General features: G+C 40.1%; 1 protein-coding gene across 1 annotated transcript; it reads right to left on the bottom strand.

Moving 5' to 3' along the window:
• Positions 1-216: 216 nt before the first annotated feature.
• LOC135197165 (vitellogenin-like) lies at positions 217-11,789 on the bottom strand. Its single transcript, XM_064224144.1, is given in 17 exon segments — positions 217-1,408; positions 1,531-1,703; positions 1,706-1,807; positions 2,065-2,431; positions 2,747-3,274; positions 3,400-4,065; positions 4,413-4,794; positions 4,919-5,517; positions 5,666-5,829; positions 5,932-6,177; positions 6,418-8,055; positions 8,606-8,753; positions 8,874-9,644; positions 9,646-9,969; positions 10,248-10,438; positions 10,579-10,821; positions 11,631-11,789. Coding segments are annotated over 17 exon segments (7,602 nt in total). The 5' UTR covers positions 11,686-11,789; the 3' UTR covers positions 217-403.
• Between the last annotated feature and the right edge of the window lie 286 nt (positions 11,790-12,075).

The raw sequence follows: 12,075 nt of genomic DNA, 5'->3' as shown, positions 1-12,075 counted from the left end.
AGACTTTCTGCCAAGAGGCCGTTATGGAGAGATCACATATTTTTATTTCCATGTTCCTGACGTAACTATATACTATGTGTTTTTGCTTCATTAGATCAGGAATATAGTTTAGAGTTTTCATTAGGTGTTCCGGTTCAACATCTTAATGTTGAATTACTTACTCTTTGTATTACTTGACCGTCAGTCCATGTCCCGAGGGAAAATCAAGAATTTCCATGCTATTATATTTTTATTTATTTTCATTGTATATTGTTTTTAGTACATTTTTTGTTCTTTTGCTCAAAATACTTTTTTTGTCTGCATTTTCATGATGCAGCGTTTAACTTCGATATTCCACAAACCAAAAATCTAAAGATTTCTTCATCAACAGAGTTCACTTAAAAAAAAAAGGAAGACTGGAATCCTAGCAGGCTGGGGGGAAGACATCCTTGACTCCTTTGTTAGAGCAAACGGCGTTGTAAGCCTTGGCAGCATCGCAGGCATTCCTTGCAGTCAGGCACATCTTTACGAAGGGTTCAGTTTGAACCAGGGGTGTGCAGCGGGAGCGGATGTTCAGCAGCGCTTTGCACTGCAGGTACCTCAGTGGTGGAACCGGTGTTTCACTCAAGGGAGCAACGTGTGGAGTCTGGCAGCTCTGGTCCTCTTGCCATGATCTCACCAGTTCCTGGAGGTTGGCCGCACGTGTGCCCTGAATGGTAAGCCAGTCGTTGGCCTTCTCTCCGTCGTAAGTACCGAGAAGACCAGCGATTTGGCCAAAGGTCCAACCAGACGCTTCGACAGAGATGACATTGTTCCTTGGGTAAACTCGGACCGTCAAGTAATGAGACATGACCTTGATTTTTTCTTGGCGCTTCACAATCTTGACATCACCAGCATGTTCCTCCTCACCGCTAACTTCTCTTCCATTGACAGTAACTTTATGGTCAGGATGAATGGTGACTGTAGTGCCATGAACTTTGAGGGTGACCTTGGGTGATTGTGAAGAATGAGGATTTTCCATGGTAAGTGCGAGTGAGTCAAAGGCTGCCAAGAGTATCTTGCAGGGAGCACGAGGAGCTCTCAAAACAGCTCTGTCAAAGGTCAAAATCTCTGTGCCATCTACAATAACGGCAGTGCGCTTGTAAGGAGGTAGCAGGTCCGTGACATGTCTGGGCAAGAAAGTGTAATAAGACCACAACAAGTAATCAGTAGAGCGGAGAGTCAGTGCTTCATACAGGCGAAGAATGTTCTCAGGAACAGGGATAGGATTGACCAACATGTTCTTCAAGGCGGTTGTTAGAGAATTGACTGGCCGACGAAGAGGAATTTGCATTTCCACGTGGCTTCCTCTAATTTGGACTGAAGAAAGTAAAGAAGACTGGATCACTTTATTGAGGACTCCCTCAATTTCCTGGGTTACCAACCTTTCCTGGAAGAGAATAATAAGTATAAATCTCTATTAGGTAATTAACTTATAGAACAGCAGTGTGCTTCACAAAGTCTTCGAGATTATTTTAACAAACCAGTAAACCTAGTATTTTAAAAACTTACAACATTAAAGTCATTGACGATCCAGTTTGCTGTGTTTTGAACTCTCTTATTGCGTCCTAGGTCTTTCATTATGTTTTCCCAATCCTTTAATAGGGTATCTTTATATTTATGCCAAATTTCGAAGATGGAGTCCTTTCCCTCTCCAAACATCGATACTATGTCAGTTAACAAAATTCTATGTCATTGAGCAGGGCCGAGTTCTTGATGTCTTCGGTAAGGCGCCTGATCTCTTCAGGCATTTCTCCGGTTTTCACCCAGCGAGCACCTCCAACAACAACTGTGAATTGGTAGTCAGTCATTATAATATGCAAGAGATGAAAACATGATCTCATTCATCAGAAACAAGTTAGAAACGATCAGACCCAGTGGTTCTGTTTATCATTTATCTAACTAAATTACTGTAGTCCCAAAACAAAATCCTGGATTAAAGCCATAGACATTCAAACTTGGAAAAAATCAACGCCCTGGATTAAGCCATACAACATTCAAAAATTGGAAAAAAATATTTTCACTTAAGAACATTGACTAACAAACCTCCATTTGCAACTTCAGTAAGACCTGAGAAGCGATGCTTCAGAGATCTGACAGTGTTAGGCACAGCTTCATATATTTTCCTCTTAAGTTCATCCACCTGAGACCAAAGGGCCTTGTAGACACCAATTATCTTATGGAGAGAAGGAGAATTCCACCACCTCTCAAGGGTCTCCCTAGAAGGTATCAATCCATCATATGTTAAATCAGAATGGATTCGGTTAATTTCCTCTTTAGCTTCATGCCATAGTCTTGCCGTTTCTGACGTAGGGCTGCTTGATCCAGAAAGCTGAAGAATTTCTTGCTCCTGATGGTTGACCCATGACCGCAGCCCTGAAGATACCCTTGACAGTTTTTCACGGGAAGCATCCTAGAAGAAAGAAAGCATAATTTAGCATTTCATATTCAGAATTGCTTTAGGTTAGCTTCAGGAAGACAATTCAGTGAGGAAAGTAGCAAGATTTCTTTGAGATTGTTCTTGGAAAGTATGCTGTCTTTCCTATTAAAAACACGAAGTCAGGTTAAATGATTCTTCATCTTTCTGATATCTTTCTTATGTGATCCGTTATTTATACACTTTAGCGACTAACATTAAGTGCCTAAGGTTAAATTAATAGCTATTATTTCTATATGAGTATGTATCTATACAACAAAATTTATCTAAAATAAATAAAACAATGCTTACCAACAATTCAGAAACCTTTTCAGTTCTCCATTTCCCCTCTGCATTGACGAGAGTTGGAGAAACAAGGCTGATTTTCGCCATAGCAATGTGGCTTTCCTTTTGCCGTCTTTCATCTTTTTCTGAGATGCTAAACTCGAGATCCTTTATAGCTAGAAGCCCAGCCCTAGCAATAACATGCTTGTTGCTGCCTTCTTTCCACAAAGAAATTTTGGCAAATCCAGGTTTGCAGAGTTCAGAAGAAAGGTCATACTTTCCAAGTACAGAAATATACGTCTTAGCAGATATTTTCAGACCATTGCATGAAGGTTCTTGTTTAGGTTTCAAAGATGCAGACATCTCTACCACTGGGCCTCCCTCAGTTCTCACTGTGAATGCTACAGCAGCGTTTCTTCCAAAGCTTCGGTCATATTTTCCAGAGACAACGAAAGATGGCCTCTCCGATGGAGACTTTTTAAACATTAGATCAAAGCCAACAGTGTGGTGAGCATAAGAGGCACTTACTATGACCTTTGGATGAACCTTGAGGACCTGTAGTTGTGAACATAAATGGGAAGTTAGAACAGAGAAATTATTCTAATTTTTATATTTTGCAATAAAATGTAACAGAATAATTTTTTTCCTAATGTCCAGAGATTTAGCCTAAGTATACTTACTTTCCCTGACAATAATGCTTCTACTCTCCAACTGTTGCGTGCAATCCTAGTGGACTCTAGTGTGCCAGTAATTTTGTCTTCTGATCTTGGGAAAATATCCAGGTCCAATGTTCCCTGTGTCTTCTCTTCACCCTGTGTGTATGCAAACTCTATTCTCCTTTCTTTATCTAGTGATGGATGATGGAACCGGCCTTCATACCTGTTCTCTCTTTCCCCAGAGCCAGACCTCTCAGAGGAAGTGAAAGCCAGCTCATACCTCTTGTCACTCCTGTGTCTTTCAGGATGGAAGGTGACTCTGTACTCTGATGGAGAGTACTTTGCTTCTCCCTCCATGTGTCTAGATGGGGAATGGATGTGAATCTTATGAGAATATTTTTCTGGCCTCTCGTACATGACAAGATACTTAGCACTGCCCATTGTTTCTGAGGGGCCAGATCCTGCACTGACTAGTCTATGAGCAGCCTTGAGAAGGGCAACAATTTCTTTCAAGTCAAAGCCAATCTTGAGGGACTGTACACCCTCAGGAGAAACTTTAAGATCATACTGAGCACCATCAGATGGAGATGTAACGTCAATCATCCATTTAGCTGTGTATGAACTTGGTTGATTTGATAAAGTGAGGGATGTTTGCAGTGGCTTTCTCAATGATGGACAGTTGACATCCACCTGGAAACATTATGTGAGTTGAAATAAGTGAGTTTTTTCTTGTTTCGAGATTTTCTTGAAGCAGTTTGGAAATGACTGCTAGGATGAATGATAATTTGAGAGCTAAAATGAATGAGGTACCCCTTAGTGAAATGTACAAAACATGAACATTCTGTGATTATGATTGGATAGAACTCAGAATGCCTCCAAATTCTTCCCTTGATAGTTCAATTTAATTATTTATCAGGTGGATCTCTAGGCAGGTATACTATTTACAGTCAATATGCATTCAAGACATTTTAAAAGTTTGATTCTTAGGACCTAACTCCTTTTATGAAAGAATAATAAAATCTTTTTTTTATATTTACCTTTGCTAAGACTTCCCGTTGATTTTCAGTGGACTCATGTTTAGATTCAAGAGAAATGGTTGTATGCTGTCCTTCTGGGGAGATGAAGTTAGCCTTGGCATTCATTTTAAAGTTATAGGGCCTACCAAGGTGTTCAGCAGCAATATCAGAAGATATTGAGGATTCTTTGCCCTCTGGGTTCTTGTACCGTATTTGAGCCCTTGCTGTTGCGCTGGATGGCCGTTTTTCGACATCTAAATTTGTATCAAAAGTATAGGTTCTGTGAGAGGGAGTAGTGACTTCAACCACTATGTCCTTCTTTCCTAGTAACCAAGGCTGCGAATCACCCCGCCTTAATTCAGCTTTGTAGTTGTAAGTCCTACCCACAAAGGTTGCTGTGCCACTGAAAACAGAATAAGGACTTTATGTAATAGGTATAAGAATCATTATTTGATTTTCAGAAGTAAAACATTCTAAAACATTATTTTTACCAAAAACTTGGAAATGCTCTTGAACATTAAACTTACTGAACCATAGTCTGATGGGGAGAAGATGGGCTTCCAATGATCATGGCTTCAATACTCAATTTCTGGTTAGGATCTCTGTCAACATCCCAGCTGAGCTCGGTTTTGACTCTCTGGTTTCCGATGTCAACATCTGAAAAGCCTCTTACATGGTGTGAAGAGCTTGTATGCTTGACAACATTACTAAAGCTTACCTGAATATTCCTTTTACTGATAATGGCATCTACCTTGTTGTTAATGAGATTTTGAATCATCAGTTTAAAGTGAGCCTTTGTTTCTTCGCTGCTCTCCGAAGATACATCCCACCTGACCGCAAAGATTTGTTGCTGTTGATCTTTCAGCTCAAAACCTAGTTCTTGTTTGTTTCTGGCCAATATGAAAGTTGTGGAGATAATGTGAGGTTCTCCTTCAGAAGTCTGCACTCGCAAAGCTAACTGAAGTTGTTTCATGCTAGGAATGAATTTTGCAGTTAAGGACCCATCAGCTTGTAAAACAACCTGGCTTCCAAGCCTTAGGGCTGTTTGTAATTGGTAACGATGGCTGCCTTGGTCTTCCAGTTTACATTCAAATTTAATGGCTCTTGTGTAACGTGGCATGTCCATCTGAAAAGATGAAGAGAGCAAAACTAAGAAATACGTATATAAAAATAGCTTATAAATAACAATCATAACCAGTACTTTCCTAGTTTGAAATATAACTATTTCATAGAAAATGGTATTAAAGCTGAATAAAAAGAAAATACTATAGTACCTGGAATTTTAAACTGTGTGACTGTCCTGACCTAGAAAGCATGGCTTCAACTTCAATTAGTTTTGCTCCTTCTGTAGAACGGACAACTTGTAGTGAAGTTCCCAATTTTTCTCGCGTGTTGTGCACATCAAAAACAGCTTTGTACTGGGCACTTTCTGACTTAGCTGAAAGCATAAAAATGGATGTAATAAAAATGCCACCAGAGTTCCCTGATCTAAAGCAGGATTTATATCTTCCTATAAATTCCAGAATTTTATGTGACTTACCAATGGCAACTGTCTTCATGGCAATGCCTTCTTCAGAGGTTTCCTGAATGTTATGGGTTGCTTCAATAACAAAGTGGTCAGTACTCCTTGATCCAACCTTCAAAGTAGTAGCATATTCAGAATCACTCTTTTTTTCTAAAGCTGAAACCAATTTAAAATCTTTCACTTGAGTCATAAGGATGAATTTGTGAAGACGTCTTGGGTAAGGAATTCCTGTTGATGTGGTGTATCCTATGTCTCCAAGCACTGCAAGATAAAGAACAGTGAAATTATGGTTTCTTTCTTTAAAGAATAATGAAATTTTGGTTTAGCTATGGTGGGTCAAAGAAATTTCAGTATATGATCAAAGTATAGCACTTAAAGATTGAACAAAATGAAATTGTATAGTAAAGAAAATACCATAATTTTCTATGGATATTTATATTATATTGAGATAGAACACAAAATATTTTATTGAATACTTTTCTACGCAATAAATTTAATTACCTTCAAAGTGATAGTTAATGTAGGAGCTCAAAGAATTCTTTGTCTTTGCCAGCACTTCCACTTGTGACTCCTGGCCATTGTACTTGCTTGCCAACTTGACCTCCAAAACCTGTGTCTCAGGACTGAAACTCTGGCTTCTACTGCTGTAGACATTGGCTTCCAGTAGCTTTTCACTTTCTTCGTGTTTGGTCTTGAGCTCTACTTTGTATCCTCCAGATGCTTGTGATGACACCGATGCCCCTATCTTCCGAAGACCCTGATCCACCGAGGATGTAAAGTGTACTTCAGCCTTTCTTGGTGAGGATGATTCAGCAGCTTCCATCTGCATTTTCACTTCCTTCCTTTCTGGCCTGTTCTGGACATTGCCTGTTAACCTCCAGCCTTTCATAGAGGGTTCAGACTTTTCCACAGTTACTTTTGCAACCAACAGCTGTCCAAGAGGTAACCCATGGCTTCTGAGTAGGTCTGGGAATTTCAGGTCATAGCATACCTTCAAACCAAGTTGATGTTCTAAAGATTGGAAGCAATTCTGGTGGTGGACTTCAGATAGCCTGACTCCAGGAGGACTAATTCTGGTTTCACCTTGTCCTTTAACAGCTTTCATTAGATAATTTTCACTTTTAATATCAATAAAGTCCATTTTCTCTGGGATATCTAGCTCAATTTCAAATCTCTCTCCTCCTTTAATATTGAGGGAAAGTCCATTTTTGCTAGCAATACGATTCACCGAGCGAACACCACATTTTGCCATGAAGGAATCAAATCCAATGAATCCATTTACTTTTCCTGAAAGACTTGGCTTTACTTTCAGTATGCTTGGAGAACTGCTTCCAAGGTTGTTAAGTCTACTTTCCATCTTTAAGCCAACAACGGCTGTTCCATTCAGTTTCAATCGTAAAGGAAGACCATGAATTGTTGGTAGGTAATGATCAAAGTCGACTTGAAGTACTCTTGCTGAATTAGCATTCACATCTGTCATTTTATTAAGTGCTTCCTCAATAAGGTTAAAGACCTTATCAATTAATCCATCAACACTGACACCTTCAAACATTTTCTTTGTCAGTGAGCCATATGCTATTTCTTGGCCACTGATGCGAGCAAAGAAGTCTGCACGAGGCCTTTTCATTGAGTGCTCACCATAAACTTGGCTGAAGAAGTGAGAGAGAGTAGACAAATCAACTGATCTTCTTTCCCTGAATGTTTCCTTCAAGTGTTCAAGGATGTTAGCTCCTTTCTCTTCAGCATATTCAGTAGCATCCCTGAAGATCTGGCGTAAGGAAGATTTTTGGAAATATCCTTCTGGTCCAAATAGTTTTTCTATGATAGGTTCAAGACCCTCTACTCGAACACCAAACTCTCCGAGGTTGACTGGAGTTGCTCCAAGAGCAGATGTTACGTTAACTTTGAATGATCGGGGAATGAATGACCTGGTAGCGTAAATGATATTAGATTCTACACCGGCCCCAACACCAAAGGATGGAGCATAATAGGAAAGGTCAATGTTCCTGGAGTATTTTCTGATGTCGAGTGAGAAATTGGATGGCACAGAGATGCTTGATAGTATGTACCTCAGCCTTTCCTTGTGAGGGGCTGAGGATTCCTGAAGATTCCATAGGTGGCTAAGGATGAATCCACGTACTGATGGTAACAGAAAAATATGAGGTTAAATTTTTGACATGTTTGATCACAATGTCCTATCACAACATTCATTTGTGAAAGCATTTCATGGTCAGCTTTTATTGACTGAAGAATTTGAATTTTCCCCGCATAGTAGATGCTTATAACTAAATCATGTTAATGGTGTACCCCCTGTATGTAGAAGTCATTTGTAATCATTAAGAGGTTATTTTCATCATTAATACTAGGGAATGGTTGAGATTAGTTCTGTTTTTTTTCATGTCATTATTATTTTTCAGTAATGTTAACATTACTAGCTGTATATTAAGTCAAATATATGAAAACTTACAACATGACTCAACTGACCAAATATTATCTGACAAAGCAAACAATTAGTAGTTTAGCAACAGTTAAAACTAATGTAGCTACATCAAGGGCAACTGATGTTAGTTATACTGATATCATAATGCATTATATGAGTATCTACTAAAATTAATGTTATAGTAATAGTATTAAATAGAATGAGAAATAATATCAAAGTACTTTTATCTTTTATATAACATAAACTTACCTTGGGTATTTTCTTCTCTCGAGATCTTTTCCGAGATCTTCGCCAAGTCTTCATTTCCTGCACACCGAATTGCAGCCAAGTAAGAAGCAATACGAATTTCTGTCTTCTTCTTCGGATCAAGAGCAATCCTCACAAGTTGTTTTGTGGGCTAAGGAAAAGATAACACATATCATTAGACACAATGACTGTACTGTTCGTTCCTCTTTAGAGGAAATCTATCAAAAATTTTATCGGGATAGGAAATTTTAACTGTAAAAGAAAATCTTACCTCGTGTTCACATTTGGCATTCCTGAATGCCTGAGCTGCAGTAACCCTAATGACATCTTCAAGCTCTCGTTTCTCAATAATACTGATGACATTTCTTGCTACTTCTGAGTTCACTACACCCATATTACCAAGAGACTTCAGTGAAATTAGGCAAGCCTTTTCAGTTTCCTCACTCCCACGAGAAGAGCAGTGTTCCTGGACTTTGCGACTCAGAGTTTCAGCAGCCTGTCGTACTGGAGACTCTAGCTGACAATGAGAATGATGCCTGCAATATGTATGTATCATGGTAGCTCCTGCAAGACAGGCCATGGGGAATCGCTCACAATGTTCAAGCAAAGGTTTCACAGCCTCAACAGCATGAAGTGAAGGCCTGGGAGTAAAATACAGGGCTGCAGTGTAAAGAGCAGCTCTACCTCCTGTAGTCTGACCACTGGTCATCTCCCTTACCATAAATTTCACAGTACTGGGCTCTTGGACATAAGCTAGGATGTCTAAGAAGAGACTTTCCATCTTCTGCTTTTCACTGCAAATTTCTCCACCTTTGACCTTTTGCAGCATTTCTTCGATTGCCTGCTCAGGAACGTGTCTCAATAGATGGATAGCCTTGTCTACCCAGAGTGCAGCATCCTTTTCAACAGCAAGCTTTGTTTTTTCACATACCTGCTTTAGAGCCTGTTCTAGTTGTGGGACCAATCTGGGATCTTTCTTAAGTGTTTCATGGTCGAACAGTAAACTTCTGTGAACCAAATGGCCTTTGAGGGTTGAAAGAGCTTGTGGGGTCATTAGGGGATTCTGACTGAAACTGGAGTTTGGATTCCTGTTTAGCTTCAATGTACTTGTAGGATCCAATGGCTGGTTTGATGACATTCCTATCTTCACATACAATTGAAGTGTAAATACCTCCTGTTAATTCCTGCCTACATTTGCTTTTTGAGTCTTGCACTGGGAGAGGAGCTTTAATCCAAGACATCGGTGTTTCAGACTGGGTTGGGAATCGTTCTTGTAAGAATCGATGGTTCCTGGTTTTCTCAATAATAACCTTTCCTCCCTCATTTCGCACTTTATATAATGTTGGTCCCTGCCCTGTAACATCGGTCTGGAAAATTGGAGAGACTCAAAATTATTTTCAGTAAGCATTTCCTTGTCACATTTATTTGCAAACTCTGCTGAGAAGAAAAATGATTAATCTACGCCTGTTAAGTTTCTGGAGTATAAATGGTATAATTTTAAGAGAAACTGGCTTTTAATAAACATTTGATTGATTTGGATGACTTCTTTTTTTTTAAAAGAGGTACTGTGCTAAAATTTATTTCGCCGATAAAGAAATGGATCCAGTGCTACACAGAAATCCGCAAGATATATCCTTAAGATTACCTCAGTGAAGTTCAGTCCTGTGTTAACTGAAGAGTTTGATGGCAACGAGTTCTGGAAAGCTGATGCGACGCCCTTCTTCAGATTAATTGACCAGGTATCGTCATCAGGATGACTGCATACGTGACTAACGCGCCCATCCAAGATGGCCACCACCATTGGGTATCGAGTCAAGAAGCTAGCCTCAGGGGTTCCTGCCAGGGAGTAGAAGTGACATTCTATAAAGTCAGTACCTATCGGAATCATTAAGAAGCATTGAAACTCCCCAAGAATTCAACATGTCTTTCATTCTTCGAGTGACTGTTTTTCAACTGCAGACTCATTCTTTCCTTACCACTGGCTCCCCCAAAGGACGGGTTCTTGAAGGTGATGGCCATGTCGCACGGGTTCACCCACGTCACGTCCACTTGCGAGGTCCATTCCATCTGGGAGACTCCGCCTTCGACATCCTTCAAGTGAATTTCCGATCTCCCGGTGTAAGAATAGGAGTAGGTGTTGCCAGGGGCGTAGTGAAGTTTCTGGGATCCGGCGATGGGGCATTCGTGGGCGCAGCTCGGGACGTCCGCTGACCAGGGGGCTGAGGAATGTTAAAATACGGTTAGAATGAAATTTTTTTATATCAAAGTGTGTGTCATTATGTATGTAAAGTAACCACATGTGCTGTTGTTGAGGTTTTCATTTCATGTCAGTGGATGAATGAACGAATAAATGCCGCTTCCACTCCCCTCGAATGAGGAGCTGAGTCAGGTGTGAGGATTTGAAACCTCCTACTCAAAGGAGGCGTGACTGACTCAGCAGAGGAGGAGGAGGAGGAGGAGGGGAGGAGGAGGAGGAGGAGGAGGAGGAGGAGGAGGAGGAGGAGGAGGAGGAGAGTGACTGTCTTTCGTCGTTTCTCAGAAGCTGCAAGAAGTTACGGTGAAAGTGCTGACTGAGAAAATAAAAAAAACAAGTGAAAAGCGCGCTGGTTTCTTCGGCGATCGTGACAAGAGAATAATAGTAAATGTAGAACAGACAAGATTGTAACTATTATCCTCTCTCGCTCCCAAATCTTAGGTAACTCTTTAAATGTTCATTTGATATATGATATATATATCTATATATATATATATATATATATTCAAATGACTTCATACTCTCTCTCTCTCTCTTTACATGAAAATAATCTTTCCTTCTTCCTTTGCTAATAGACGCAAAGAGACTCTCTTCCAGTGTTCAGACACAAAACGAGTCTAACTTTCTCTCCCTGATAAAACACACAAAGCGAGTCTTACATTCTTTGCCTCGTGAAACACACAAAGCAACGGTTACATTCTTTGTCTCATGAAACACACAAAGCGAGTCTCACATTCTTTTTCGCGCAAAACACACAAAAAAAACGAGTCTTACCGGCACTGGCTGTGGCCAAGAGGCCGATAACCAACAAGGAACTCGGTGAGGTCATGGCGCCGTTACCTTTGCACCACAACGACTGAAGACCAACTGCCACCCTGCTCCCTTATATATCTGTCTCTCGCCCTAGAATGCCGGGTACGTTAGGTTAATGAACCCTTTTCACGTCCAAAATCATCCTCTTTTATTTTCTAGCAATTGGGGAATGCTTACGTTACGTCTACTTCTATAATCGGGTCGATGAGAGGCACTTCAAGTTATCAGTCATTGTGGCATTTCGAAAAGCGTGTTTTATTATTATTGTTTCACAAGCATTCAGGATCATGCAACATTGCTCTGGTGTTTCATGTACGTCATAAAAAGTTTTCCGTTTGTAACCAACTACCAGGACAACCAATCTTTTCTTTTCATTCTGCGCATCTGTTTCTTTAGGTCTAATGGA

The sequence above is a fragment of the Macrobrachium nipponense genome, chromosome 18 (genome assembly GCF_015104395.2).
Source record: "Macrobrachium nipponense isolate FS-2020 chromosome 18, ASM1510439v2, whole genome shotgun sequence".
Lineage (NCBI taxonomy): Eukaryota > Metazoa > Arthropoda > Malacostraca > Decapoda > Palaemonidae > Macrobrachium > Macrobrachium nipponense.
The sequence above is the reverse complement of the archived record's forward strand: the minus strand, read 5'-3'. Positions and strand labels throughout refer to the sequence as shown.